General features: G+C 43.8%; 1 protein-coding gene across 1 annotated transcript in view; it reads left to right on the top strand.

Annotated features, from left to right (window-relative positions):
• The window catches only part of LOC308286260 (scavenger receptor cysteine-rich domain-containing protein DMBT1-like), a 40,445-nt gene extending 18,777 nt beyond the window's left edge, over nt 1-21,668 (top strand). Inside the window, exons 15-27 of the mRNA XM_080727243.1 lie at nt 801-1,106; nt 1,200-1,505; nt 2,714-3,019; nt 10,877-11,116; nt 11,941-12,246; nt 12,323-12,628; nt 13,229-13,534; nt 13,655-13,960; nt 14,225-14,533; nt 17,767-18,069; nt 19,413-19,724; nt 20,642-20,976; nt 21,535-21,668. Coding sequence (XP_080583369.1) covers nt 801-1,106; nt 1,200-1,505; nt 2,714-3,019; nt 10,877-11,116; nt 11,941-12,246; nt 12,323-12,628; nt 13,229-13,534; nt 13,655-13,960; nt 14,225-14,533; nt 17,767-18,069; nt 19,413-19,724; nt 20,642-20,700 — 3,365 coding nt within the window. The 3' untranslated portion in view covers nt 20,701-20,976; nt 21,535-21,668. The remainder of the gene's footprint in view (nt 1-800; nt 1,107-1,199; nt 1,506-2,713; nt 3,020-10,876; nt 11,117-11,940; nt 12,247-12,322; nt 12,629-13,228; nt 13,535-13,654; nt 13,961-14,224; nt 14,534-17,766; nt 18,070-19,412; nt 19,725-20,641; nt 20,977-21,534) is intronic.
• The last annotated feature ends 4,216 nt before the right edge of the window (nt 21,669-25,884 follow it).

Genomic DNA, 25,884 nt, shown 5'->3' with positions numbered 1-25,884 from the left:
ACCTTCCAGGCCTCCCCGTATTGCCTTTCACCTTGCGCTGCCTGCACTCTTCGCACACTTTCCATCACTTCCTCCCCTTTGATGGTGTCGTAGGTGCTGAAGAGAGACTGTTTGGCTTCGTTCAGTGTCTCGCGACCCTCCTCTGTTGGTTCACGCTCAAAGTTGAGTCGTGCTTCCTCCATCCTGCCTCGTGCTGCTACAACCTTCGGGTGTCTGGACCGTGGTGGTGCTCTTACTCTGTTCAGCACTGACACGCACAGTCTGGTCGCCTCCTCATTCGCTGTGATGAATCTCCCATATTCACGGCTGGGCTCTTCTCCCCTATCCAGCTGCCGAAAGCGCTTCCTGACTTCCTCCGTGTACCTGGTTTGGAGGCCCGGATTGGTCGTGAGTGCCTTCCAGTCATGCCGAATCTTGGGGCTTGGCTTGGGGACCCTGAGGCTCAGTCGCACCCTCATGGAGACCACACGGTGATCAGAGCCTACAGAGCTGAACGTGCTGTATGGCTCAGCGTTCAGGATGGAATTCCTCCACTTTTGCCTCACTAGGATATAGTCCAACTGATATAGCCTAGGTAGCTCCCCAGGCCTTGAGGCTCGGTCTCGGAAGGTCCATCTCTTCCCTGTCAGAGAGGTTTATTGTCGGTATAAGCTGGTTAAACAAGGGTGTCCTTCGGCCCAGCTGTCTCTCTCTGACTCTGTCTATATGTCTGTCTGTCTGTCTGTCTGTCTGTCTGTCTGTCTGTCTCTCTCTCTCTCTCTCTCTCTCTCTCTCTCTCTCTCTCTCTCTCTCTCTCTCAGAGTCTGTGAGGTTGGTGAATGGGTCTAGTTCATGTTCAGGCAGAGTGGAGGTGAAGTCTGATCAGTCGTGGGTCTCAGTGTGTGAAGGTGACTTTGACCAGCAGGATGCAGAGGTGGTCTGTAGGGAGCTTGGCTGTGGGGCCCCTTCACTCCTCCAGGGGGCGCTCTATGGAGAAGGGCAGGCTCCATTGTGGACCAAAGAGCTCCAGTGTGAAGGCAGTGAGTCCGTTATCCTGGACTGTCGATCCTCAGACTCAACTAGAAACACCTGCTCACCTGACAAGGCTGTTGGACTCACCTGCTCAGGTAAAACACAAACACTAGGTTTTGTTTGCATACATATTGAAGTAATATTACCTTTACATTTTTTTTTCCTTCTTACTCTTTTGTCTCTTACAGAGTCTGATGGTGTCAGGTTGGTGGGAGGAACCAGTCACTGTAATGGTATACTGGAGATGAAACACCAGGGAGAGTGGAGACCAGTGAATGGCATGTCTAAATGGAACCGGCAGTTATCAGCTGTAGTCTGTAGACAACTGGATTGTGGAAATGCTGTTTCAGCAGAAACGACTTACGGGAGAGTAGACTATAGTACTCCTGTATGGAGGATTCTATCTTCCTGTGTTGGTTCAGAGTCTTCACTGATAGAGTGTGGAACAATGCAATCTGAACATTCCATGCCTAGATGGAAATTGATCTGTGCGGGTAACACAACTACTGTATGTCTCTGAGTCTGTCTGTCTGTCTGTCTGTCTGTCTGTCTGTCTGTCTATGATGATATGATAATGAGAAACAGGTTCAAAGTGTGCATGTGCTGTTAAAGCTCTTAAAAAAAAGAAAAATAATTAAAAATTATGTTTTTGGAAGGTTCCAGGGCGATCCAGCAGTTGTTTGGTCCAAAGCAGCAATTTATTCCATTTTTGATCGCATGTCCGACCCGACCATGGCTCCGCTCCATACAGGCCCGCGTTAATCAAGATGTTTTATCTCACTAGAAACAAAAATGTTCACTACGTGCCAGTAGCATGTAATGCCTAGAGTCTGTATAATTGTCTGTTTATATCCAGGTCAACCATTATTGCTGTAAAAACTGCCATGAATTGAAATCTCGTTTCGCAAGACTTCCGGAGCCTGTTCGCTTGCATTCATAATTATTTGGGAAAATGGAGGAAAAAAAAATACTATGAAGATTTATTAAAAATAACAGAACAATGTAATCGAAAAAAAAACACGGCCAGCTCACGTTTTAGGAGGGTATTTTGTGTCACCACAAAAAATAACGGGTGTTTTTAACTAGGAGGTAAACGACGTGCCAACGCGCCAATCTCGTAAATCACGCACACATGTTTAAAACGCAGCCTTCTCTACTGGCTGTTACAAAAGCATTGATGCCCGTAATTGTTATTTATCTGTTCTGAGTGAAAATAAACAGGACATACTCGGATTACATTTTCTCTTTCCATGGCGACAGCCAAATAAATCTTGAATAATCCAGGGTTCCCAATGTGTTAATGAATCTATCATGGTTAAAATGGAGTTTGAAGTTACAATGGGTGTGTATATGGAGGGGCCCTGGATGGGGAGGGCCTGACAACATTTACATAAAATATCGAAATACTGAATGAAGCCAATTTAAAAAAAAAGAAAAACTGTTCAAGGTGTTCCCAAAAGCCTGATTAGACGATAAAATGACTTTTTTTTGGGTGAAATATCCCTTTAAGCCCATGTGCATTACAACGCGTGACTCCTCATCCCCCGAAAATAGGGACACATTTTGTCGAAATGTATCCCAACGAGATGGAGTGTGCTCTGCATGTGTGTTCTATAAAAAAGGTGTAAAAAGGCATCTCTCTCTCTCTCTCTCTCTCTCTCTCTCTCTCTCTCTCTCTCTCTCTCTCTCTCTCTCTCTCCAGAGTCAGTGAGGCTGGTGAATGGGACCAGTTGGTGTTCAGGCAGAGTGGAGGTGAAGTCTGATCAGTCGTGGGTCTCAGTGTGTGAAGGTGACTTTGACCAACGGGATGCAGAGGTGGTCTGTAGGGAGCTTGACTGTGCAGATCCTACAGTCCTCCAGGGGGCACTCTATGGGGAAGCGAAGGCTCCAATGTGGACCAGAGAGTTCCTGTGTGAAGGCAGTGAGAATGTTCTCCTGGACTGTAGAACCTCAGACTCAACTAGAAACACCTGCTCACCTGACAAGGCTGTTGGACTCACCTGCTCAGGTTAACAATTTATAGGCCAATATCAATATGTGTGTGTGTGTGTGTGTGTGTGTGTGTGTGTTTGTGTTTGTGTGTGTGTGTGTGTGTGTGTGTGTGTGAGAGAGAGAGAGAGAGAGAGAGAGAGAGAGAGAGAGAGAGAGAGAGAGAGAGAGAGAGAGAGAGAGAGAGAGAGAGAGAGAGAGAGGTTTTGATTATTATTGTGTTATGTTTACAAATTAATATGTGTTTACTGTCTGTTACCTGTTGTCTCTGTACAGAGTCTGATTATGTCAGGTTGGTGGGAGGAACCAGTCACTGTACTGGCACACTGGAGATTAAACACCAAAGAGAGTGGAGACCAGCAGATGACAGTAATTGGAACAAGGATTCATCATCAGTAGTGTGCAGACAGCTGGACTGTGGCTCTGCTTTTTCATCAGAAAGGCATTATGGCTCCACATCTCAACCTGTGTGGAGCTTTAGACCCTCCTGTGTTGGGACTGACTTTTCACTGACTCAGTGTGGAAAGATCCCATCTTCAACTTCCAATGTAACAGTGGGTGTGGTCTGTTTAGGTAAAAAAGAAAAAAGAAAGAAAAATTGTTCAACAATGACAGTAATAATGCTTCTTATTCTATATGTCATGTCATGTCATGTCTGTCTGTCTGTCTGTCTGTCTGTCTGTCTGTCTGTCTGTCTGTCTGTCTGTCTGTCTGTCTGTCTGTCTGTCTGTCTTGTCTGTCTGCCTGCCGTGATGGTGAGGATAATGACAATGATGATGGGACCAGTGTGAGGTCCCGGACAGTTGGCTTTCCTTCAAGGCACATCCTCAGATTCCTTTTCTTCTTCTTCTTCTTCTTCTTCGTCTTCGTCTTCTTCTTCTTCTTCTTCTTCTTCTTCTTCTTCATACTCTTCTCTCTCTCTCTCTCTCTCTCTCTCTCTCTCTCTCTCTCTCTCTCTCTCTCTCTCTCTCTCTCCAGAATCTGTGAGGTTAGTGAATGGGCGTAGTTTGTGTTCAGGCAGAGTGGAGGTGAAGTCTGATCAGTCGTGGGTCTCAGTGTGCAAAGGTGACTTTGACCAGCAGGATGCAAAGGTGGTCTGTAGGGAGCTTGGATGTGGTGCTCCTTCAATACTCCAAGAGGGATTCTATGGAGAAGGGAATTGGCTCCAGTGTGGACCAAAGAGTTCCAGTGTGAAGGCAACGAGTCTGTTCTCCTGGATTGTAAAACCTCAGACTCAGCCAGAAACACCTGCTCACCTGACAAGGCTGTTGGACTCGAATGCTCAGGTAAATGACAAACTATACTTTTGGTTTGGATTGTTTTATAGTTTGCATTTTCGTATGACTTACTGTCTTATCTCTGTACAGAATCTGATGATGTCAGGTTGGTGGGAGGGACCAGTCACTGTTCTGGTACACTGCAGATAAAACACAAACGAGAGTGGAGACCAGCAGATGGTCAGTCTTGGTTGGATCGTTGGTTTAATCCATCAGCACTGTGTAGACAGCTGGACTGTGGCTCTGCCGTTTCATCAGAAATGAGTTCTGTGTCCGGATCTCAACCTCTTTGGGAATATAAACCTTCCTGTTTTGGGAGTTGTACATCCTCACAACATAAAACCTCTAGCCTAAGACTGGAGATGATCTGTTCAGGTAAAACTAACAACGACTTAAACAATGTCAATCTCTTGTTTCATCTATCTATCTCTCCATATATTTCACCTTTCTGACAGTCTATTGTCAGTCTATATCTATGAAAATAAAGTTTATTATAAGTAGATGCAAATGCTGTCATTCTCTGGGCATTCACTTTTATTGACGGTGACTGAGAAAGCTAAGCTGTCAGGAAACTGGGAGCTTAGCTTTGCTACATGTTAAATGGTCAAGCTTAACCAGCTCATTTTAGCAGTTAATTCAATGCACTATTTCTGTAACCTTTACCATTGCACTGAATCAAAACACGACCTGGCTTAGGTGACATTCACACTGTAATTGTCAACTACTGATAACTTCTGTATCACAATATGAACTACTTTTCACACACAAAAAAAGAAGACCGTGCTGCATAGTTTTACAACAACGCAAAAACATGTTAATAGTTCAGGAAACAAAGTCCAGGAATTCTAACTTGATCTAACCAAGATCACCACATAATCACATACATGCACACTCAGATACAGTTACTGCAGCCTCATCTGTAAAGAAAAACGCCTGGTCAAGATATGAGGCAGAGCTAGGAGGTGGGGTTACACCTATTAAGAACGAGTTAAGAGCTACAATCTATTTTTCTTTGTTTCGCTGGGGAATATAAACAGCATGACGTAACTTCCGTTAAACGCAGCACTTCCGCCACTTCCGTTAGAAATCTTGGAACCAAGCGGAAGTCATATCTTGCCCAGGGTGCAGTTAATGTACTTTTAATACAGTAAAATCAACAACAGTCCTGTGACTATATTAACAAATAAAAAGTGCAGACCACCGTCATCACCACCAAATGAATGAGACAACAGATCTCTGACTTGAGCCTCCGCTATAAACAGCAGAAATATACAATCACTAATCAATCAGTGACATACATATTCTGATGTGATCATCAGGTCAAATTAAACATCATGTAAGTCTGTTGAAGGTGGGAAAGATGGTTCTGTTCGATGTCCCATCTTTTCGACACGGGTGAATGTTAACCTGATGAAATGCCAACCTGCCGTTGCTGGTGAATGTTAACCACTATGCCTAAACCTAACCCTAACCTCAGTAAAACTATGCCTAAACCTAACCCTAAAACCTAACCCTAACCTAATTTACCGGGAAGGAATAGCCTATACCGTGGACATACCTCTGGAGAATATTGCGGGCGAAAACCCTGTTGATTTGCGTGGGACATCTTACCCAGGGGGCAAACCAGCTTTTTTTTAGGAAACCTGCATTTGCCCCGACATAAAAGGTTGTCCACCAGAAATATTATCTATGACCCAGTAGGATCACAACCTATATGGACAACCCGGTCAATTTGTACGGAAAAGTTCCAATATGGCCGCCTCAATATTAGCCCCTATTAGTTTTAATGGGAGGTGAATAGGGAAATTTTTTAAACTGAGGGATATTTCCACGAAACTTCACAGGTTGATCAATGGTATACATATGAACATTTTTTGTATTGCAAGTTTCCATGAAATCCAATATGGCCGCCACAATATGGCCGCCATAATGTAAGGACCCAGAAAATAGGTTTTGCCTCTAACTTCTGAACCAGATGCGCTAGAAACGCAAACTTGGTGTCTATTTCATGGTGTCTGACCATGGGAGACTCAATGGAACAGCTAATTTTATTATTGGGTGTGTCTGGACCTTTATTGTGCATATTTGCAAGATGGTGGATTCCCAAAATAGAGCTTTAACATAATTTCTACCATGATTGTTGACTGCTTTTGCAAATACAAGCAATATGAATCCATTTGCTAAGATTTATGGCACAGAAGGGACTTATACCTGTATTATTCTTGAGTTTGCATGTTGTCAAAATGGCTGTAAACGAGATATTATATTTCCTGTCCGATTCTACTGTATGTAGTTGTAGCAATGACTTCAGATAAAATCAGAGACCAAAACAATGTATCTTAGAAATTATTTTTTTATTTAAAAAATTAATAAAAAAAGAGAGAGATTATCTCAATGAAATGAATGCAACTGCCTTTTTGGGTCTTTCACACAGACATGCACATGCTTTCCAACAACTTCAGCTTCAGGGAAATTATAATGAACACATGATTAAAACAGGCTGCATTATAATAGTCACTATCACTGTCGTGTACCTATCCTGCTGCATCGTCTCCAGTCCTTGGCAACGACACCCCAAGTAGCATGCAATTCCCTTCTTCGCACATGAAGTTCAATCACCCGAGAGAGACTTGGAGTAGAACCGCTGCTCCTTCACTTGGAAAGGAGTCAGCTTAGGTGGTTCGGGCATCTAGTACGGATGCCCCCCGAGCGCCTTCCTAGGAAGGTCCTCGATGCACGTCCCACTGGGAGGAGACCCCGTGGCAGACCTAAGACCAGATGGAAGGATTATATCTCCAGACTGGCCTGGGAACGCCTCGGTATACTCCCAGAGGGAGTGGAGGAAGTTACGCAGGATAAGGAAATCTGGAAGTCTCAGTTGGAACCGTTACCCCCGCGACCCGATTCCGGATAAGCGGTTGAAGATGGATGGATGGATGGATGGCACATGAACAGTTTTTCTGGCAGTCTTTGATACAGCTACATGATATTGCCTTGTCCATTGATATAGGCCAGGCTGGCTCTGTAGATGGACAGGGGACTGCCTTCCCATCACTGAGAGACCATCCATATTCAGTGAAGCAAGGGATGTCTGGCTTCGCGATGTGTGCAGTTTTATCTATTATGGCTGCAAGAGCAGCTCTTTTCAGGTGCAGGCCAAAGGCATTTTCTGTAGGTGGCAGCAGCTTCAACAGGGTTGATCGGTTATTTAGGAACTTGTACACTCTCAGCTTTGCCAGGTCAAAGTCCTCCGAATGGTCAGCTTTTGATGCATATACAGCTATCGTGAGGTCTCTAGCCTGATTCTTGACATCCTCTGAGAGGGAATAAGAGGAATTTTCACCAAACTCCTGAAGTGCAGGGAGATCTAGACCCATGCTGGTCTTGAACCATGCCTTCTTTCCAGTGAAAAAGGGATAGCTGGTGGTATCTCTGCCACTCAGGCTGTGAATAAAGGGCAGGGCACGACACTGTGCGAGTCCAAGGGCTGAGACCATGTGATGGATAGGAAGATATGCATCCTGCTCTGTTCTCACCCACAGCTCTGGAAGGTCTAGGAGGTGGGTGGCAGCATGATATAGATGCCTATATCATGCTGCCGCCATGGGAAGGCAGTCCCCTGTCCATCTACAGAGTCAGCCTGGCCTATATCAATGGACAAGGCAATATCATGTAGCTGTATCAAAGGCTGCCAGAAAAACTGTTCATGTGCGAAGAAGGGAATTGCATGCTACTTCGGGTGTCGTTGCCAAGGACTGGAGACAAGATGCAGCAGGATAGGTACACATGACAGTGATAGTGACTAGCAATTATTTGCATTATAATGCAGCCTGTTTTAATCATGTGTTCATTATAATTTCCCTGAAGCTGAAGTTGTTGGAAAGCATGTGCATGTCTATGTGTGAAAGACCCAAAAAGGCAGTTGCATTCATTTCATTGAGATAATCTCTCTCTTTTTTATTAATGTTTTAAATAATTTCTAAGATACATTGTTTTGGTCTCTGATTTTATCTGAAGTCATTGCTACAACTACATACAGTAGAATCGGACAGGAAATATAATATCTCGTTTACAGCCATTTTGACAACATGCAAACTCAAGAATAATACAGGTATAAGTCCCTTCTGTGCCATAAATCTTAGCAAATGGATTCATATTGCTTGTATTTGCAAAAGCAGTCAACAATCATGGTAGAAATTATGTTAAAGCTCTATTTTGGGAGTCCACCATCTTGCAAATATGCACAATAAAGGTCCAGACACACCCAATAATAAAATTAGCTATTCCATTGAGTCTCCCATGGTCAGACACCATGAAATAGACACCAAGTTTGCGTTTCTAGCGCATCTGGTTCAGAAGTTAGAGGCAAAACCTATTTTCTGGGTCCTTACATTATGGCGGCCATATTGTGGCGGCCATATTGGATTTCATGGAAACTTGCAATACAAAAAATTTTCATATGTATACCATTGATCAACCTGTGAAGTTTCGTGGAAATATCCCTCAGTTTAAAAATGTTCCCTATTCACTCCCCATTAAAACTAATAGGGGCTAATATTGAGGCGGCCATATTGGAACTTTTCCGTACAAATTGACCGGGTTGTCCATATAGGTTGTGATCCTACTGGGTCATAGATAATATTTCTGGTGGACAACCTTTTATGTCTGGGCAAATGCAGCACACCTTCCTTTGCCCCCTGGGTATCTTGTGAAAAGATTGACCGATCGACTTCAAACTTGCTATGCATATCACCTAGGACGCGAGGGAATCATGTGCCAAGTGAGAGCGGTTGTCCAGAAATATCTATACATTCACAAATCTCGGTATCTGTGTTCCTGTCTGTGTCCCTTCGTGCCCATGTATGGAGATCCGTGATGTCTTAATGAATTACATTTTTATAGCGCTTTTTTTTTAATTGCTCAAAGCGCTTTACAATGGTTCATTCATTCATACATTGAGAAATGAAGCGGCGAACGTTCAACGCCAGCGTCCTCACTTCAAACATTTTCACACCAATGGTGGCAAGCTAACATTGACCGACTCATTGGAGGCAACGTGGGGTTCAGTGTCTTGCCCAAGGACACTTTGATGCCGACCCACGAATCATTGGTCAACCTGCGGGAGGGAGGGAGGGAGAGGAGAGGAGAGGAGAGGAGAGGAGAGGAGAGGGGAGGAGCGGGGAGGGGAGGAAGGGGGAGGGGAGGAAGAGGGAAGGATAGTGAGAGAGAGTCATGCAACCATACCCTGGCTAATGCTATGTACTGTACCAAAATGTTAACACCCTGGTCGACACATTGCTTTGTGATGAACTGATTTGCGAGGTGTTGCTTCGTGACAAGTTGTCATCACCATAACACTGGGAATAACTTGATCTCTCTTCCTCTCCAGAGTCTGTGAGGTTGGTGGAATGGACCAGTTCAAGGTTCCAGGTTCAAGTTCCAAGGTTGTATTTTATTGTTATGTCTTCTGAACATGAGAGTAAAACATGTTTTTGTTTGGCATCCTTCAGACAATGCAGTGGTATATATAATAACAGCAAACAATATAACAGGAAGAAAAATCTAAAAGGATAATAATAATAATAAAGAGAAAAGATTTTAGAAAAGAAAGAGCGCAAAGGCAAAAGAGCAAAGAGAAAAATAAAAGAGCATCCTCAAATGTACAGGTGCATAAAGTTTGGCATATTGTATACGCCAACAGCATTTTTTCCAGTAGTTCCAGTAGTACTGTACTTGAGGTCGGTGCAGCTGCCGTACCAGGCATTGAAGCATCCAGTCAGAATGCTCTCTGTGGTGCCTCTGTAGAAAGCTCTTAGGACTTCTTCAGTTTTATGAGAAAGTAGAGAAGTTGTTGTGCTTTCTTGAACACCTTTTCTTTTCTGTCAGTTTGTGTTCAGGCAGAGTGGAGGTGAAGTCTGATCAGTCGTGGCTCTCAGTGTGTGAAGGTGACTTTGACCAGCAGGATGCAGAGGTGGTCTGTAGGGAGCTTGGCTGTGGGCCTCCTTCAGTCCTCCAGGGGGCGCTCTATGGAAAAGGGAAGGCTCCAATGTGGAACAAAGAGTTTAAGTGTGAAGGCAGTGAGTCTGTTCTCATGGACTGTGGAACCTCAGACTCAACTAGAAACACCTGCTCACCTGACAATGCTGTTGGACTCACCTGCTCAGGTTAAAAACAAATTACACTTACACTTGGTTTATTATTTTGTCGGAGACTAGTTGTGTAAAATGGGGTCTCTTTGTTCCTGTGTTTGTCTGGAGATAATCTCAAACACCTGCAGCACTAAATTTGTTGTGAACACTGGCTGCAGGCTAATTTAGTGTCTCTGTATATCTGCCTCTCTACAAGATGTTTTGTACTTTGATTTACATAATTAAAATACATTTATTTTATAATGAAAGTCAGTGGCTTGGATTTTGACCAAATATGGAATACATCACATGTCAAACATGACTGATATCACAGAGTAGTCCGGTGAATCCTACTGTATATGGATCCTGATGCTGAGATCTATAATATACAGTATAGGATCGATCAAATCTATCTATTTTCTTTTTTTAATCTCTCCCTTTTTTTGTGCTTAATCTCTTAATTCATTACAGAGTCTGGTGATGTTAGGTTGGTGGGAGGAAACAGTCACTGTATGGGTAGACTGGAGATGAAACAGCAGGGAAAGTGGAGACCTGCAGTACCTGGTGATGTATCTGAAAATACAACTGCAGTTTGTAGACAGCTGGACTGTGGCTCTGCTGTTTCAATGGAAAGGATTTATGGTTCCAAAAAACAAGATGTGTGGAGTGATGTATGGAGTGATATTGACACAGTGAGCGTGATCTGTTCAGGTAACACAATTACTTCAACAATGACAGTAATCATTACACTCTTGTTTCATCTATCATCTCTTTGTATCTATAACAGGGTTTACCAATGATTTGACTGTAAATGTGACTGTAAACCCAAGACACCTGATGGCAGAGAAGGGAACTATCTAATTTAAATTATGACACCCTGAGATAGCATGTATAGCATGAAGTAGGATACTTGGGATCAGAGTCCTGCACACGTCCGATTTTGACAACCCGCGTCCGCCCCGGCCGTCATTAATCAGATCCGCGAAACGACCTGTTACCCGTAATTATGTAAAAATCAAAACCAGATCCTCCCGCCCGTCTAAAAAAATGTACCTGTCGCCCGCTCGTCTATACCCGCAATTACATGCAGTAAAGTAAGTTGCCTACAGTCGTGCGTGCTTCCAAATGACATTGCACTCGATTGTCCCCGATGCAATATACAGTATTTACAAAATGCCAGGTCGGCTGCCACTCTTAATTATTTTAGATAGCCTTTTAAACCACCCAGACAGGGATGTGCTGGCCATTGGGAAAAGCGGGACAACTCCCGAATGGCGGTCCATTCCCGGCCGGTCCAGGCTGGCCATTGGGAAAAAAAAATAATAAAATGACGGCCTTCGTTCCATTTTGGGGTCTGGGTGGCCAACAAAGTAAATTGTCACTGTCGGGCAGAAACCTTGTATCTCCAAGTTTCAAATGTATACATTTTTTCGCAAAGCAAAGCCCTGCTTCATCATACAAGGCCATCGCACAAAAGTAGTGATAACAGCAGATCTACAAGCACACAACGTCTCTCTCTCTCTCTCTCTCTCCAGAGTCAGTGAGGTTGGTGAATGGGACCAGTTTTTGTTCAGGCAGAGTGGAGGTGAAGTCTGATCAGTCGTGGCTCTCAGTGTGTGAAGGTGACTTTGACCAGCAGGATGCAGAGGTGGTCTGTAGGGAGCTTGGCTGTGGGCCTCCTTCAGTCCTCCAGGGGTCGCTGTATGGAGAAGCGAAGGCTCCAATGTGGACCAAAGAGTTCCAGTGTGGAGGCAGTGAGTCTGTTCTCATGGACTGTGGAACCTCAGACTCAACTAGAAACACCTGCTCATCTGACAAGGCAATTGGACTCACCTGCTCAGGTAAAAGACCAAACTATAGGCATTTATTTCTTAATGTATTGTTCTTCTTCTTTTTTACTATACTGTCTCTGTACAGAGTCTGATGATGTCAGGTTGGTGGGTGGAAGCAGTCACTGTTCTGGAACACTGCAGATGAAAAAGCAACGAGAGTGGAGGCGAGTAGTTAGTTACTATTGGAACATGGAGGCATCGAACATAGTGTGTAGACAGCTGGACTGTGGCTCTGCTGTTTCAACACAAACACATACTGCTGGGAAAAAACAACCAGTATGGCGCATGGATAAATCTCCTTGTGATGGGACTGAGTCTTTGCTGACAGAGTGTGGCACAATGGACTCTAGTTACCGTGACAGTAATGATAGACTGGACGTGATCTGTTCAGGTAACACATCTGACATCTGGCAATGCCATTACACTTTACAGTGTCTGTCTGTCTGTCTGTCTGTCTGTCTGTCTGTCTGTCTGTCTGTCTGTCTGTCTGTCTGCAAATGAAGTACTGTTACGGGATTAATCACGGTATTTAGTATATCAGTGTATATATGTATACTCTGTGCTTATGTCTCTGTGTGATGACAGAGATGATGGTATCTGGTCTTACGTCTGTTGGAACTACCGGAGGCTGTTAGGGTTGTTGACTGATAATGACCACATATGAAAAAAGCTATGGACACCTCATTCGCTGCTGCAGTTCATTGGCGCAACCTGTAAAAAAGGCAAGGTGGAAGTGTCCACTCAAAGTGACTACTGGCCAATCACAGCCCGGCCCCCACCTGCCTCTGATTGGCTTACCGAACTTCGGTTTCTGTGACACACACAGAAGTGTGCTTCTGAACTTTAGAAGCTTGCCTTAAAAAAACGCTTGGACTTTTTTACAGACGCCCCAGAGCGTCTATACCTTTATATGTCAATGATGATGATCATATGATGTACTTTTCTTATGTACTTTTAAACTCTCTCTCTTATGTACCCCCCCCCCCCCCAGAGTCAGTGAGGTTGGTGAATGGGACCAGTTTGTGTTCAGGAAGAGTGGAGGTGAAGTCTGATCAGTCGTGGGTCTCAGTGTGTGAAGGTGACTTTGACCAAGGGGATGCAGAGGTGGTCTGTAGGGAGCTTGGATGTGGGGCTCCTTCAGTCCTCCAGGGGGCGCTCTATGGAGAATGGAAGGCTCCAATGTGGACCAAAGAGTTCCAGTGTGAAGGCAGTGAGTCTGTTCTCCTGGACTGTAGAACCTCAGACTCAACTAGAAACACCTGTTCACCTGACAAGGCTGTTGGACTCACTTGCTCAGGTAGAATAAACTATAGCTTTGTTGTGGGTTCTCATTTCATGATTAATTAATTGAATTGAATTGAATTGAATTGCTTGATTAATTACTGTTTTAACCGTTTACCTTCTTCTCTCTGTACAGAGAATGAAGTCAGGTTGGTGGGAGGAACCAGTCACTGTTCTGGTAGACTAGAAATAAAACACCAGGGAGAGTGGAGACTAGCAGATGATTACCGCTGGAACCTTAAGTCATCAGCTGTATTGTGTAGACAGCTTGACTGTGGCTCTGCTGTTTCATTAAAATGGAAATCTGGTTCACAATATCCTGTATGGGAAATTACGTCTTTGTGTAATGGGACAGAGTCTTCACTGAGGGATTGTATAAAAAAGCAGTCTTTTGAGAAGCATATGTCCCATACTTACTATGCACTGGAGGTCATCTGTTCAGGTAAAACAAAAATTACGGTAACCTTCACAGCCACTTATTAAAATGCTATATGTATGTACTGTACATACTGTATGTATTAGTGCTGTCGAAAGATTACAATTTCAAATTGTGATTAATCGCCTGATTTGTGTACTGTACTGCTACTGAGTGAATCTCTCTCTCTCTCCCTCTCTCTCTCTCTCTATCTCTCTCTCTCTCTCTCGTCTCTCTCTCTCTCTCTCTCTCTCTCTCTCTCTCTCTCTTTCTCTCTCGCTCTCTCTCCAGAGTCAGTGAGGTTGGTGAATGGGACCAGTTTGTGTTCAGGCAGAGTGGAGGTGAAGTCTGATCAGTCGTGGGTCTCAGTGTGTGAAGGTGACTTTGACCAGCAGGATGCAGAGGTAGTCTGTTGGGAGCTTGGCTGTGGGGATCCTTCACTCCTCCAGGGGGCGCTCTATGGAGGAAAAGTGAAGGCTCCAATGTGGACCAAAGAGTTCCAGTGTGAAGGCAGTGAGTCTGTTCTCCAGGACTGTAGAACCTCAGACTCAACTAGAAACACCTGCTCACCTGACAAGGCTGTTGGACTCACCTGCCTAGGTAAAAGACAAACCAGAGACCATGCAGATCATGGATATGAAGAATCAACTGATGGTTAAAAAACTCTAATGTTACTGTCGCCGAATTAGTTACATTTTCGCTATAAACAGGCTTTATCACTTATGAGTGACTGACTATCTTTATGATAGTCAGTCACCATACAGAGCCACCTCGCCGACAATATCGCAAAGATCATTTGTTTATTTTTGGACCTCATTGCTTATATGAGACAATTTAAGATGGCCCAATGTTATTCTCCATAGAGAATTACTTCTGTGGAACCGGGGGATGAACGAGTCAAGTCATGACTTCATTGTTCTAATGTGTGCCGATAGTCCTAATGGTGGCGCTACAGCAACTGTCAATCCTTCTTATGTGCTGTCTATCACTTTGCACCTTTCACTGAAATGTGAGCCCATGTGAGCAGAAATGTCCAAATGCTTTCACTTGGTAGAAATTATTATGTGCATTGTTCCTCTTAAACTTAAAACTAATGAAACCTGTCTCCTCTACACTAAACACTATTTCCAGACTGTCCTTCACAAAAGTGACAGCCATATTTTTGAAATAGCAAACAACTTGGCATCAAAATGTTCTATTGTTCTACCTGGAAAGCCTCTGTACCTCAAATGTGTCGGAACTAAAGTATTAGCATGTAGGTAATGTGCATTCACATGTGTCAGATGCCCTCCTGTACTTAACAAGGCAGTGGTCTACAATCACCGCACAGCCACAGACTCTCTTAACACTCATGTCGCCAAACTCGTTCAGGGACGAGTTATGGCCACTAGATGTCCCCCTGCCACAGGAAGTTATATCGTTCAGGGACGAGGCAACAAACAGTTAACTTTTTGAGACTGCAGCTTCCCTTTGCATGACCTGAATCCATTACGTCACCCAGCCAGTGCAGGAAGCCCCTCTGTCTCTCCCCTCACGGAAGGACTTTACATGGCTTTAGATTCTACTTTGAAACATAAGAACGGCTTTATCTGAGAATGAGATAAAAACAGCCCCATGGAAGCAGAGAGCTGATTGTTTTCACGGCGACACTTTACCGCGATTTTACCGCGATTTTTTACCGCGAGTTTCGCGAGCGTTTGTAAACAAATGGATTATCCTCCTCAATCTTCTCTGGACACGCACGTGCACACGCACGAAGCTTGCGGGGCTCGTCAAAACATAACGTAAGTCAATGGTGGCACCAGCAACAGCTATAAATGTTATAAACCTTGGCCGCCCATGTGTTAAAGGATGCCACGGGCGATTTTTTTTTTGCGGGGCCCACTGACCGATTTTGTCAATCGGACAAATGGTTCCAGAGATCCTCATCCATTAGAATGAACACGCAATTTCTCCAACAGCCACACGAGGGAGCCAACCCACAAACAGAGATAAGCATCTCTCTGAACTCGGGTCATTTGATATCTGATTTTCTAAATACATCAAGGACGTCATTGGCACTCTGGGACCATTGAAAATTGGCATTGTGTGAGTACATGCAAATATGAATGGGTTCCTTGTAATAGGAGGGACACAATCAAATTATTGCATTGCATTTACACTTGGACTCGAGTGGTCTCTGTGAGGAAGAGTCCTGAGTCCCTTGGTCTGAGACCAAGTCAAGACCAATGTTATTATAGTAAACTAAAACTAACTAAAAAACGACGAAAACTAGAATGGAAAAAAAATGTTAACTGAAATAAAAATAAAAACTAAGCTTTAAAAAATAATAATAACTGAAACGTTATTTGTGTTTACAAAACTCACTAAAATAAAATAAAATGGCAGCGAAAACCTCCTTAGTTTTTGTCTTTGTCAATTTATTTTGGATGGATGACCAATCTATTTTCATTATCTCCCTGTAATCCTATGCTCTAACCTCGCATCACCAGGCTCTTCTCCCCATCTCCCTCTGTGCCAGTTTACCACGCCCCTCAGACACGTTTTACTGGGGACCCAGCTGGGGACCCCCTGCAACTCCCTCAAGGGCCCCTGGGGGTCCTCGGAGCCCTGCACTTTGAGAGCCACTGGCTTGGTTATTAGAGTACCGGTATATAAAAACCACCAGTTGGTGAGGTCAAAGAGAGAAGTTGTATGTCTCAACATTTCTGCCACTCTCCACAATATGCTGTTTTATAGATTTTTTAATAGACAATACTTTTTTCCGGAGCTTTTTTTGATCCCACCCCTGACAAATACCCCATATTACGTAAAAGACTAAAACTAACACTAAAACAAATCAAAACTAAGCTAAAACTAAGCACTTAAGAAAAGAAACAAAACGAAACTACTTTAAAAACGAATTAAAACTAAACTGTAATTAAAAACAAAACCTCAAAACTAATAAAAACATTAAAACTAATGAAAAAATCCAAAACTATTATAACTTTGGTCAAGACCGACTAGTATTATGGGCCAGACCAATGCAGACTCGAGACCAGAATCGAGTCCGAGATAGGGCTGGGATGCGATTAAAAAAACAATCTAATATGCTTTGTAATTAATTAATCGCAATTAATCACATTTCAAATGTATATTAAATTAATATGTGACCCGAGAAGCATTTTATTTTTCAAGTAAAACTAATTTTGTTGTACGAGTGAATCAACGAGTGAGTTTTTTTAAATCTGCATCCACTGGGCCAAGCAAAGCGATCTGATCGGCTCCTTCTCCCTTTGCGTTTGTTGTCTCTTCTTGGTTGGTGCATCGCTATGATCGGTATGCCTGAAACTGAAGGTTCTGTGGCGCAAAAACTAAGTGCGATTAAAATGTGTTATTTTCTTTATCACGTTAATTTCCTGTAATTAATTAATCGCAATAAATCAGTTAAAGTCCCAGCCCTAGTCCGGGACCAATTCCTCAAGGACCCCTGGGAAGCCAGGCCCCATATTGAGAACCTCTAGTGTAGATGAAGTACTGTAGACATGTGTACTGTAAATGTGGTGTTGATAACTGTGAATAGATTTCACATAACAGTCAAACGGCCACAACCTTGTAATTTGACACGGGCTGTCATTTGGCATGTTTTCAAACTAAATCCATGTAGTGAAGAGTAACTAACATGCTGTGCACCTTGGTAGCTCCGTTGGAAGAGCTATCCTCTTTGATTCACAAGGTTTTGGATTTGATATCAGACACTACTGCCAACTCAGTGTATGAGGAGCATCACATTTGGATTATTATTATTATATGAAGTGATTATTTTATACTGTTACTCTCTCATATCTGTACAGAGGCTCATGATGTCAGGTTGGTAGGAGGAACCAGTCACTGTAATGGCACAGTGGAGATGAAACACCAGGGGGAGTGGAGACCAGTGGATGGTTCGGACTGGTTCCAGAAGACATCAGCTGTATCGTGTAGACAGCTGAACTGTGGATATGTGGTCTCAGAAAAGAGATTTGATTCCACATATGAACCTGTATGGCGCATTACGCGTTCCCGTGTTGATACTGAGTCCTCCTCACTGAGGGAGTTTGTGACCATTAAGTACTCTGGTGATACGTCCACTGACAGACTGGAGTTGGTCTGCTCAGGTAACACTTATAAATTACTTATCTTTACAGTCTTAATTTCTTTTATCTACGTATATACCTGTATACATCTTCCAATCACTTCTGTCTCTCTGACCTGCTGTGTGTGTGTGTGTGTGTGTGTGTGTGTGTGTGTGTGTGTGTGTGTGTGTGTGTGTGTGTGTGTGTGTGTGTGTGTGTGTGTGTGTGTGTGTGTGTGTGTGTGTGTGTGTGTGTGTGTGTGTGTGTGTGTGTGTGTGTGTGTGTGATGCGATGGTTTATGTTTATGTCAGATTGATAAAGTCCAATTCTGTCTAATATGATACAAGGCATGGCAGCTTTTCGTGTCTTATACTGTATGTACAGTGAAATATCTGCCTTTATAATCTACCTTTATATTCATGCAGGGATTCTGTAATTACAATCTATATGTCTAGCCTGGTTAATAAACCAGACCGCACAACACCACCCTGTGGTGTAGTGTGGTCTGGTGCCTCACAATTGAGAATCCATTTCCTCCAGCCACCAGAAAGGGTTAGCCAATCAGGGCTGTAGGCTGTGTGGACACAAAGATTCCCCCCCCCCCCCCCCTCCCCTCTATGACATGCATCAAACAGGTAGTTGTCTTTGATGCTTTCATTGATTAGAGAGAACACTAACGAGGTCTTGACACTTGTATGGCCCAATCAATTTCCTTATTGCACAACCCCTTTGAAGTTCAAAGGGACCAATTGAGCTCACCAGGCTTTAGCCCACCCCCCAGAAATGGAATCTCTCCCTGCAACCCCAGACTCTCTTCCCAAAACGAAGTGTGTGATAGAGGCTGGCACCGCCAGGCTACTATATTTCCTCCCAAATAAATGCATGCACATGACTGCAACACTGAAAATAAATTGCCTACAAACAATGCTGCTGGCCCATAGCAACTTCTCCCCAATTCTGGATCTTTCCAGTGTTGTCAGATGACTTGAATATTGAAAATGAAGCAATGTTTTTATGTCATTTATTTATTCACTCTTGTTGCCTATTGAGCTTGGCACATTTCCTGGGGTAAGCTGCCCAGATCACTCATGTCACTCATACTACTTTGATTTTCCACTGTCCGCTACTAAGGGGCAGTTGCGATTTGCTGCCTTGTATTCTAAATGGTCAAGGTAAGTAGCCTACATAATTTCAGTTAATGTTTATGCTCTGTGTACTGATGTATGCCTATGTTTTCCTAAATATGTGAAGACAGTAGACTGTGTGAAGTGAGTGAGATGAACAAACCTGGGTGAAATCTGCTGATCTCAATAGGCACCAACGGTAGTGCTCATATATTCTCTCTCTCTCTCTCTCTCTCTCTCTCTCTCTCTCTCTCTCTCCAGAGTCTGTGAGGTTAATCAACGGGACTAGTCTCCACTCATGCTCTGGCAGAGTGGAGGTGAAGTCTAATCAGTCGTGGGTCTCAGTGTGTGAAGGTGACTTTGACCAGCAGGATGCAGAGGTGGTCTGTAGGGAGCTTGGCTGTGGGCCTCCATTAGTCCTCCAGGGGGTGCTCTATGGCGAGGCAAAAGTTTCAATGTGGACCAAAGAGTTCCGGTGTAAAGGCAATGAATCTGTTCTCATGGACTGTGAAACCACAGATTCAACTATGTCCACCTGCTCACCTGACAATAGCGTTGGAATCATCTGCTTAGGTAAAATACACTTGTCTTTTTTTAAACAAACTAATATTACCGTGTTGGGACCTTCTCCCTCTGGGGAGAGACAATGCATACAAACTGGTTTAGATATCACAGTTTGCAATTTGCAATTTAGGCATTTAGCAGCTGCTCTTAATCCAGAGGGATTTACAATAAGCAAGGTAATATCAATACATCTAATGCATATGTCACCGCTAGATCGAGAAACAGTTAGATCGAGAACTGGAGCGCTCGTCGTGCGGTGCGGGACGGAACAAGCGGTCGCTTTGATCCACAACAAACGACAATGTAGCGTCGGCAGGTATGATAGCGCCTCACCCCATGGAGGTTAGGGTTAGGCATAGTTTTACTGAGGTTAAGGTTAGGGTTAGGGTTAGGGTTAGAGTTAGGCATAGTAAGCTAATGGCTAAACACAGCTGAGCTAGGCTAGTAAATAAACAAATAAAGAGGGGTCGCAAACGAGTGACGTCAGCGACTACACAAGTGAATGGCTGTTGTCGCCCTCTCATGGTGATTACGCAGAATTACACAGGTGCGCTGATAAGAGTAAAGTGAATTGATCCAGGTGGTGGTAGGGTAGGGGTGTGTGGTGAACGACAAAACGAGTGATCTTACCACGATCTAACTGAGTTACCCTAACTGACTGTAATACATACATCATACATCAATAGTAATACATCAAATGCATAGTAATAGTAGGCTTAAGTGCTTGTGCATGTTTTGGTGTGTACGCTCACATGCACGAGTCCTGGGTGTTGGCGTGGGCATCTGAACTAACACTAACACTCCAGGTCTCAGCCTGTAACTCTAGCACTATATTGTAAACAGCAGTGAGAGAGACATTATAGTCTTTATAACTTTGCACTTTAACCCCTTAAACCTTTTGCTGTTTATTTTTTGTCTCTGTACAGATCCTCGTGATATCATGTTGGTGGGAGGAACCAGTCTCTGTAATGGTGTTGTAGGCTAATGATAAATCACGAAGGAGATTACGGAGCACTGAACGGTGAGGCTGAATGGACCCTGGCGGCGTCAGCTGTAGTGTGTAGACAGCTGGACTGTGGCTCCGTTGTTTCAAGAGAGAGAATTCATCCATACGCAGACCTAAACTATACTCCGTCTGAATTGACTCTTAGTCTGGCACTTTCCTGTGTTGGATCTGAGTCTTCACTGATGGAGTGTGCAAAAGTGGCGTCTGTCTCCGCTTACGGCTCTACCCCTATTAGACAGGAAGTGATCTGCTCAGGTACTGTAACACAAATGCTGTCTGTCTGTCTGTCTGTCTGTCTGTCTGTCTGTCTGTCTGTCTGTCTCTGTCTGTCTGTCTGTCTGTCTGTCTGTCTGTCTGTCTGTCTGTCTGTCTGTCTGTCTCTGTCTGTCTGTCTATCAATCATTTCTGATTTGTGCTTTTCTCACTCTCTGACTTAAAGGAGGCGTTCAGACCAAAACATGACAACCCCCCCCCCCCCCCCCCCCCCCCCATGTGTATTTTCTCATACACCCCCCTATCTGTTTTGGTGGATTTCACTCATTGCTGCCCCTGTTCTGAGATCTGACCCTCCCTGCAGCAAAAACGGTCTCTTTGTCATCTCCCAAAATGTTTTGGGCTTAACACCTCCTTTAATGCTGGAAACAGGATGCTCTCAGAACTGAAACAAAAGATGTAGGCCTACACTTAAAAAGGAAGTAAAAGGAAGCAATGTGAATTGTTGTGTTTGTTATTGATCTCTCTCTCTCTCTCTCTCTCTCTCTCTCTCTCTCTCTCTCTCTCTCTCTCTCTCTCTCTCTCTCTCTCTCTCTCCAGAGTCAGTGAGGTTGGTGAATGGGGCTAGTTTGTGTTCAGGCAGAGTGGAGGTGAAGGCTGATCAGTCGTGGGTCTCAGTGTGTGAAGGTGATGTTGACCAGCAGGATGCAGAGGTGGTCTGTAGGGAGCTTGGCTGTGGGCCTCCTTCAGTCCTCCAGGGGGCGCTCTATGGAGAAGGGAAGTTTCCAATGTTTACCAAAGAGTTCCAGTGTGAAGGCAATGAGTCTGTTCTCATGGACTGTAGAACCTCAGACTCAACTAGAAACACCTGCTCACCTGACAAGGCTGTCGGACTCACCTGCTCAGGTAAATATGATTTCATTATTTTATTATGAACGGATGATGGTTGTGTTAATATGTTTTATTTTCCATGATTAACTCAATCTTTGCCAGAGTAAACAAATAAATAATGCCAGGCTGCCAGCACTTTATTGGCGGGTGGTTTGGGGCGCTTCCAATAATGTATAATGTGCAGCGAGGGAGGACCTTCCCTGAATCCCTATGCTCACCAGCCACGGTTTCTCTTTTGAGGATAATGGATCATGTAATTTCAAGTAAAACAACAGACATCACCATGCATATCCGCCACAACAGGGGACATTAGTGTGGTTACCCCTAGCCTGATTTCAGACGCAGAGCTAAAGCTTGACTCTGACATTGTCCCCATTGTAAGAGATTTCAAAGGGGAGGGCATTTGTAATTCCTAATCACAAGAGATCTGGTGGGAGGGGTTGTGTTTGACTTGTGTGTACACAAAAACATTCCCCTCTCCCCTCTATGACAGGCATCAAACAGGTCGTTGTCTTTGATGTTTCATTGATTAGAGAGATCACTAACGAGCTATTGACACTTGTATGACTCAATCAATTACCGCAGTGGAGGTTACAGGTAGGCTATTCCTTCCTACTAACTTGTCTTGAGATGGGGGGTGGGATGCAGGGAGGGAGGAATGCTGCTTGGAGAGACGAGAGAGAGACCAGGAGCAACAATTAAGAACTCCACTGTTTCTGTTGATTTTCTGTTTCTGCTGATTTGCTCTCTCGTTAGACCCACCCTCTCCTCCGAATTGCATTGATTTCATTGGTTTGGTTCTGAATAAACCAAAGAAACTTCAGCGTCATATGACAACACCAGACCAAGAGAACCAGTCCGCTCAGAGAGTGGGCGGGTCTATGGGCTGGAGGGCAACCACACTAATTATCCCCTAGACTAATTATCCCCTAGACTACAGTACAGGTCCGACTTTATCTTCATTCATCCATTTTCCTAGATAAACTTTATTTTGCTTTGCTTTCATAGTTTTCGATAACTTTTTTTTATTTATTTTTTAATAATTATTTGGGAAAATGGAAAAAGAATAATGAAAAAAAGTTATCGAAAAAACACGGCCTGCTCACGTATTAGGAGGGTTTTTAATGAATATGTCATGGTTAAAATGAAGTTTGAAGTTACAATGGGTGTGTGTGTGGGGAGAGGCCCTGGGCCTGGAGGGCCTGGTAACATTTTCATCAAATATCTAAATATTCAATCAAGCAAATTAAAAACTGTTCAGGGTATTCATAAAAGCCTGATTAGATGATAAAATTTACCAAAGTTTTTTTGAAAGTGAAATATCACTTTAAGTCATTTTCAGGTGTCTTTGGGGCTTCACATTGGCTATGTTATGCTAACTCCAGGCAGTCAGTTCTGTTCATATTAACTCACCCATTTCTCCATTCCTGCTTCTCAATTCCTCCTCCATCTCAGCCATCCAAATTCCAAAAGTTGCCGCTCTGTTAACCATATTCGCTGCAAAACTTCTTCCGAGTTTTACTCCAGTAACCACACACCACTAGCAGATATCACACAGCAGTGTTCCGTCTTCTTCCAACGTCCGGGGCTAGAACACACACACGCTGCAGTGGGTTCCTGGCTTACCTCAAGCCCAGGCCATGGGGGGGGGGAAGGCGGGAACCATTGGAGCGAGTGTGTTCTTACCCGAACGGTAAAGCAAAAAAAAAGGGGGTGGGGGGCTCCCCCGACCGGCAGATGTCTCCCCTTTGCTCTATTAATCAGGCGCCAGTGCTGGTACCGTACAGTATACTCTATTGAGTGTGTGATCATTGTGTGATCCTGTTTATACAGTGGGGTGTGTGTGTGTGTGTGTGTGTGTGTGTGTGTGTGTGTGTGTGTGTGTGTGTGTGTGTGTGTGTGTGTGTGTGTGTGTGTGTGTGTGTGTGTGTGTGTGTGTGTGTGTGTGTGTGTGTGTGTGTGTGTGTGTGTGTGTGTGTGTGTGTGTGTGTGTGTGTGTGTGTGTGTGTGTGTGTGTGTGTGTGTTTAAATAAGAAGTCACTTGTAGATGCTGCTAGCACCGCTTTTGCCTCAAGTCCTCTATGTATGCTTACTAGGGATGTGAATCTCGACCACTGACGCGATACGATACGCACCTCGATACACTGCCAGCGATACGATATAATTGCGATACATTAAAATCCTGCCGATACGATACATCACGATTTACCCCTGTTCCCGACACGATGCGATACGATTCACGATTCACCACGATTCAAGACCAAATCCCAAAATTTACAAAACATAGCGACTAAAAATGTATGAAATTTAAATTCAAGGCAATTTATTGTTTCACTGTAGTACTAGGCTCTGTCTAACAACCAAACATATAGTATTCTGGGAGAACACAAAGCTGCTGGCTATTGTAGAATTGTTTGATAACTAATCATATAGAAGGCCTATGTCATTATTAGTATATGTCTTCAACTGGGGGTCAGGGACCCCAATCCAGGGTTATTACAGGGGGCCTGCCAAATATTTGTGTGATACAGTAGGCTATAATGCCTAGCCTACAGCGAGGGTCCCTGCTTGATCTCTGTCTGAGCTAAGGGGTCCTTGACCTGAAAAATATAATAATATATATAATATAATATATATATATTATATTATATTTTATCCAGGATTATGCATTTTTTTATAGCCAAAATGTTTTAAAAGCTCACTGCGTGTCGCATCCACAACGCATTGTGAGCTTGAGGGTCTGCTATTTTAGGTGCGACACCCTTGTACTGCGATGTATAAATTAGGCTTCTTTCCCAGAGCAGAACTAGCAGCAGAGAAAGTGAGAGTTGCTTGCATCAAACAGGAAAGTTGCAGAACAGTGACAAATACTTTGTTAAACGCAAGCAGTAGTCCTACAACACCCAGCAACATTGTTGTTGTGTGTGTGCGTGCAGTTAATATCAATCAATTGTCCGTCGGAGATTCGCTAAGAAACGGCTGTTGATTACATATCACTCAGCCTGTGCCACTCTGTGACAACAATCAGCGCAGCGGACTTGGATGTTATAAAGCTAAGTAGGCTACTGTACTACTAATCTTGCGTCTTTTTAACCCGTGGGGCTGCTAGTTCGTCTGTGTTGATTCACTCTCATTTCGCTGCACTGTCTGTCTCCCTGGTTGCCTGCATGCAGAGCGCAGATGTTGTCCGAGTCGCAGCTCGCGTTAAAGACTGGCTTGGGGAGGGGGCTGAACGCTGGGCTGATGATGGTGCATTCAAGGCGCCTCGGAAACACAGGATAGAATGAAATACTATATGGAAGAACCGATACAATCGCGGAATTTACCGATCCAGTCACTCACGTTACGATCCATCACGATTTCAGCCGTCTATTGTACCGGTACACACTGAATGAACCGATTCACTCGTATCACGGACGTTTGTATCGCGATTACGATCCGTACCGGTATATCTTCGCATCCCTAATGCTTACACTATTGTCTCTGCACAGAGCCTGAAACTGTCAGGTTAGTGGGAGGAACCAGTCACTGTAGAGGTACACTGGAGATAAAACAACGGCGAGAGTGGAGACTAGCGCAGGTCAGTTCTGAGTGGAACCTGAAGACATCTGCTGCAGTGTGTAGACAGCTGGACTGTGGCTCCGTTGTTTCAACAGGACGAATTGATGCCTCGAACAAAGATGGATGGCAGATTACAGTTCCCTGTGAGGGGTCTGATTATTCACTGAGGGAGTGTGTATCAGAGAAGGACGACGACTATTATTATGTCAATGAAAGACTGGAGGTGATCTGTTCAGGTAATAAACTATTGACTTCATCAATGATAGTAATCATCTATCTATCTATCTATCTATCTATCTATCTATCTATCTATCTATCTATCTATCTATCTATCTATCTATCTATCTATCTATCTATCTATCTATCTATCTATCTATCTATCTATCTATCTATCTATCTATCTATCTAGATCGGTCTGTCTGTCTGTTGTTAAAGGAACCTTTTCTATGACCCTCTACCCCCCCCCCCCCCCCCCTCTCTCTCTCTCTCTCTCTCTCT

The sequence above is a fragment of the Nannobrachium achirus genome (assembly GCF_963921795.1).
Source record: "Nannobrachium achirus genome assembly, chromosome: 5".
Taxonomy (NCBI): domain Eukaryota; kingdom Metazoa; phylum Chordata; class Actinopteri; order Myctophiformes; family Myctophidae; genus Nannobrachium; species Nannobrachium achirus.
Note: the sequence above shows the minus strand (reverse complement) of the source record. Positions and strands in the feature narration are given on the sequence as shown.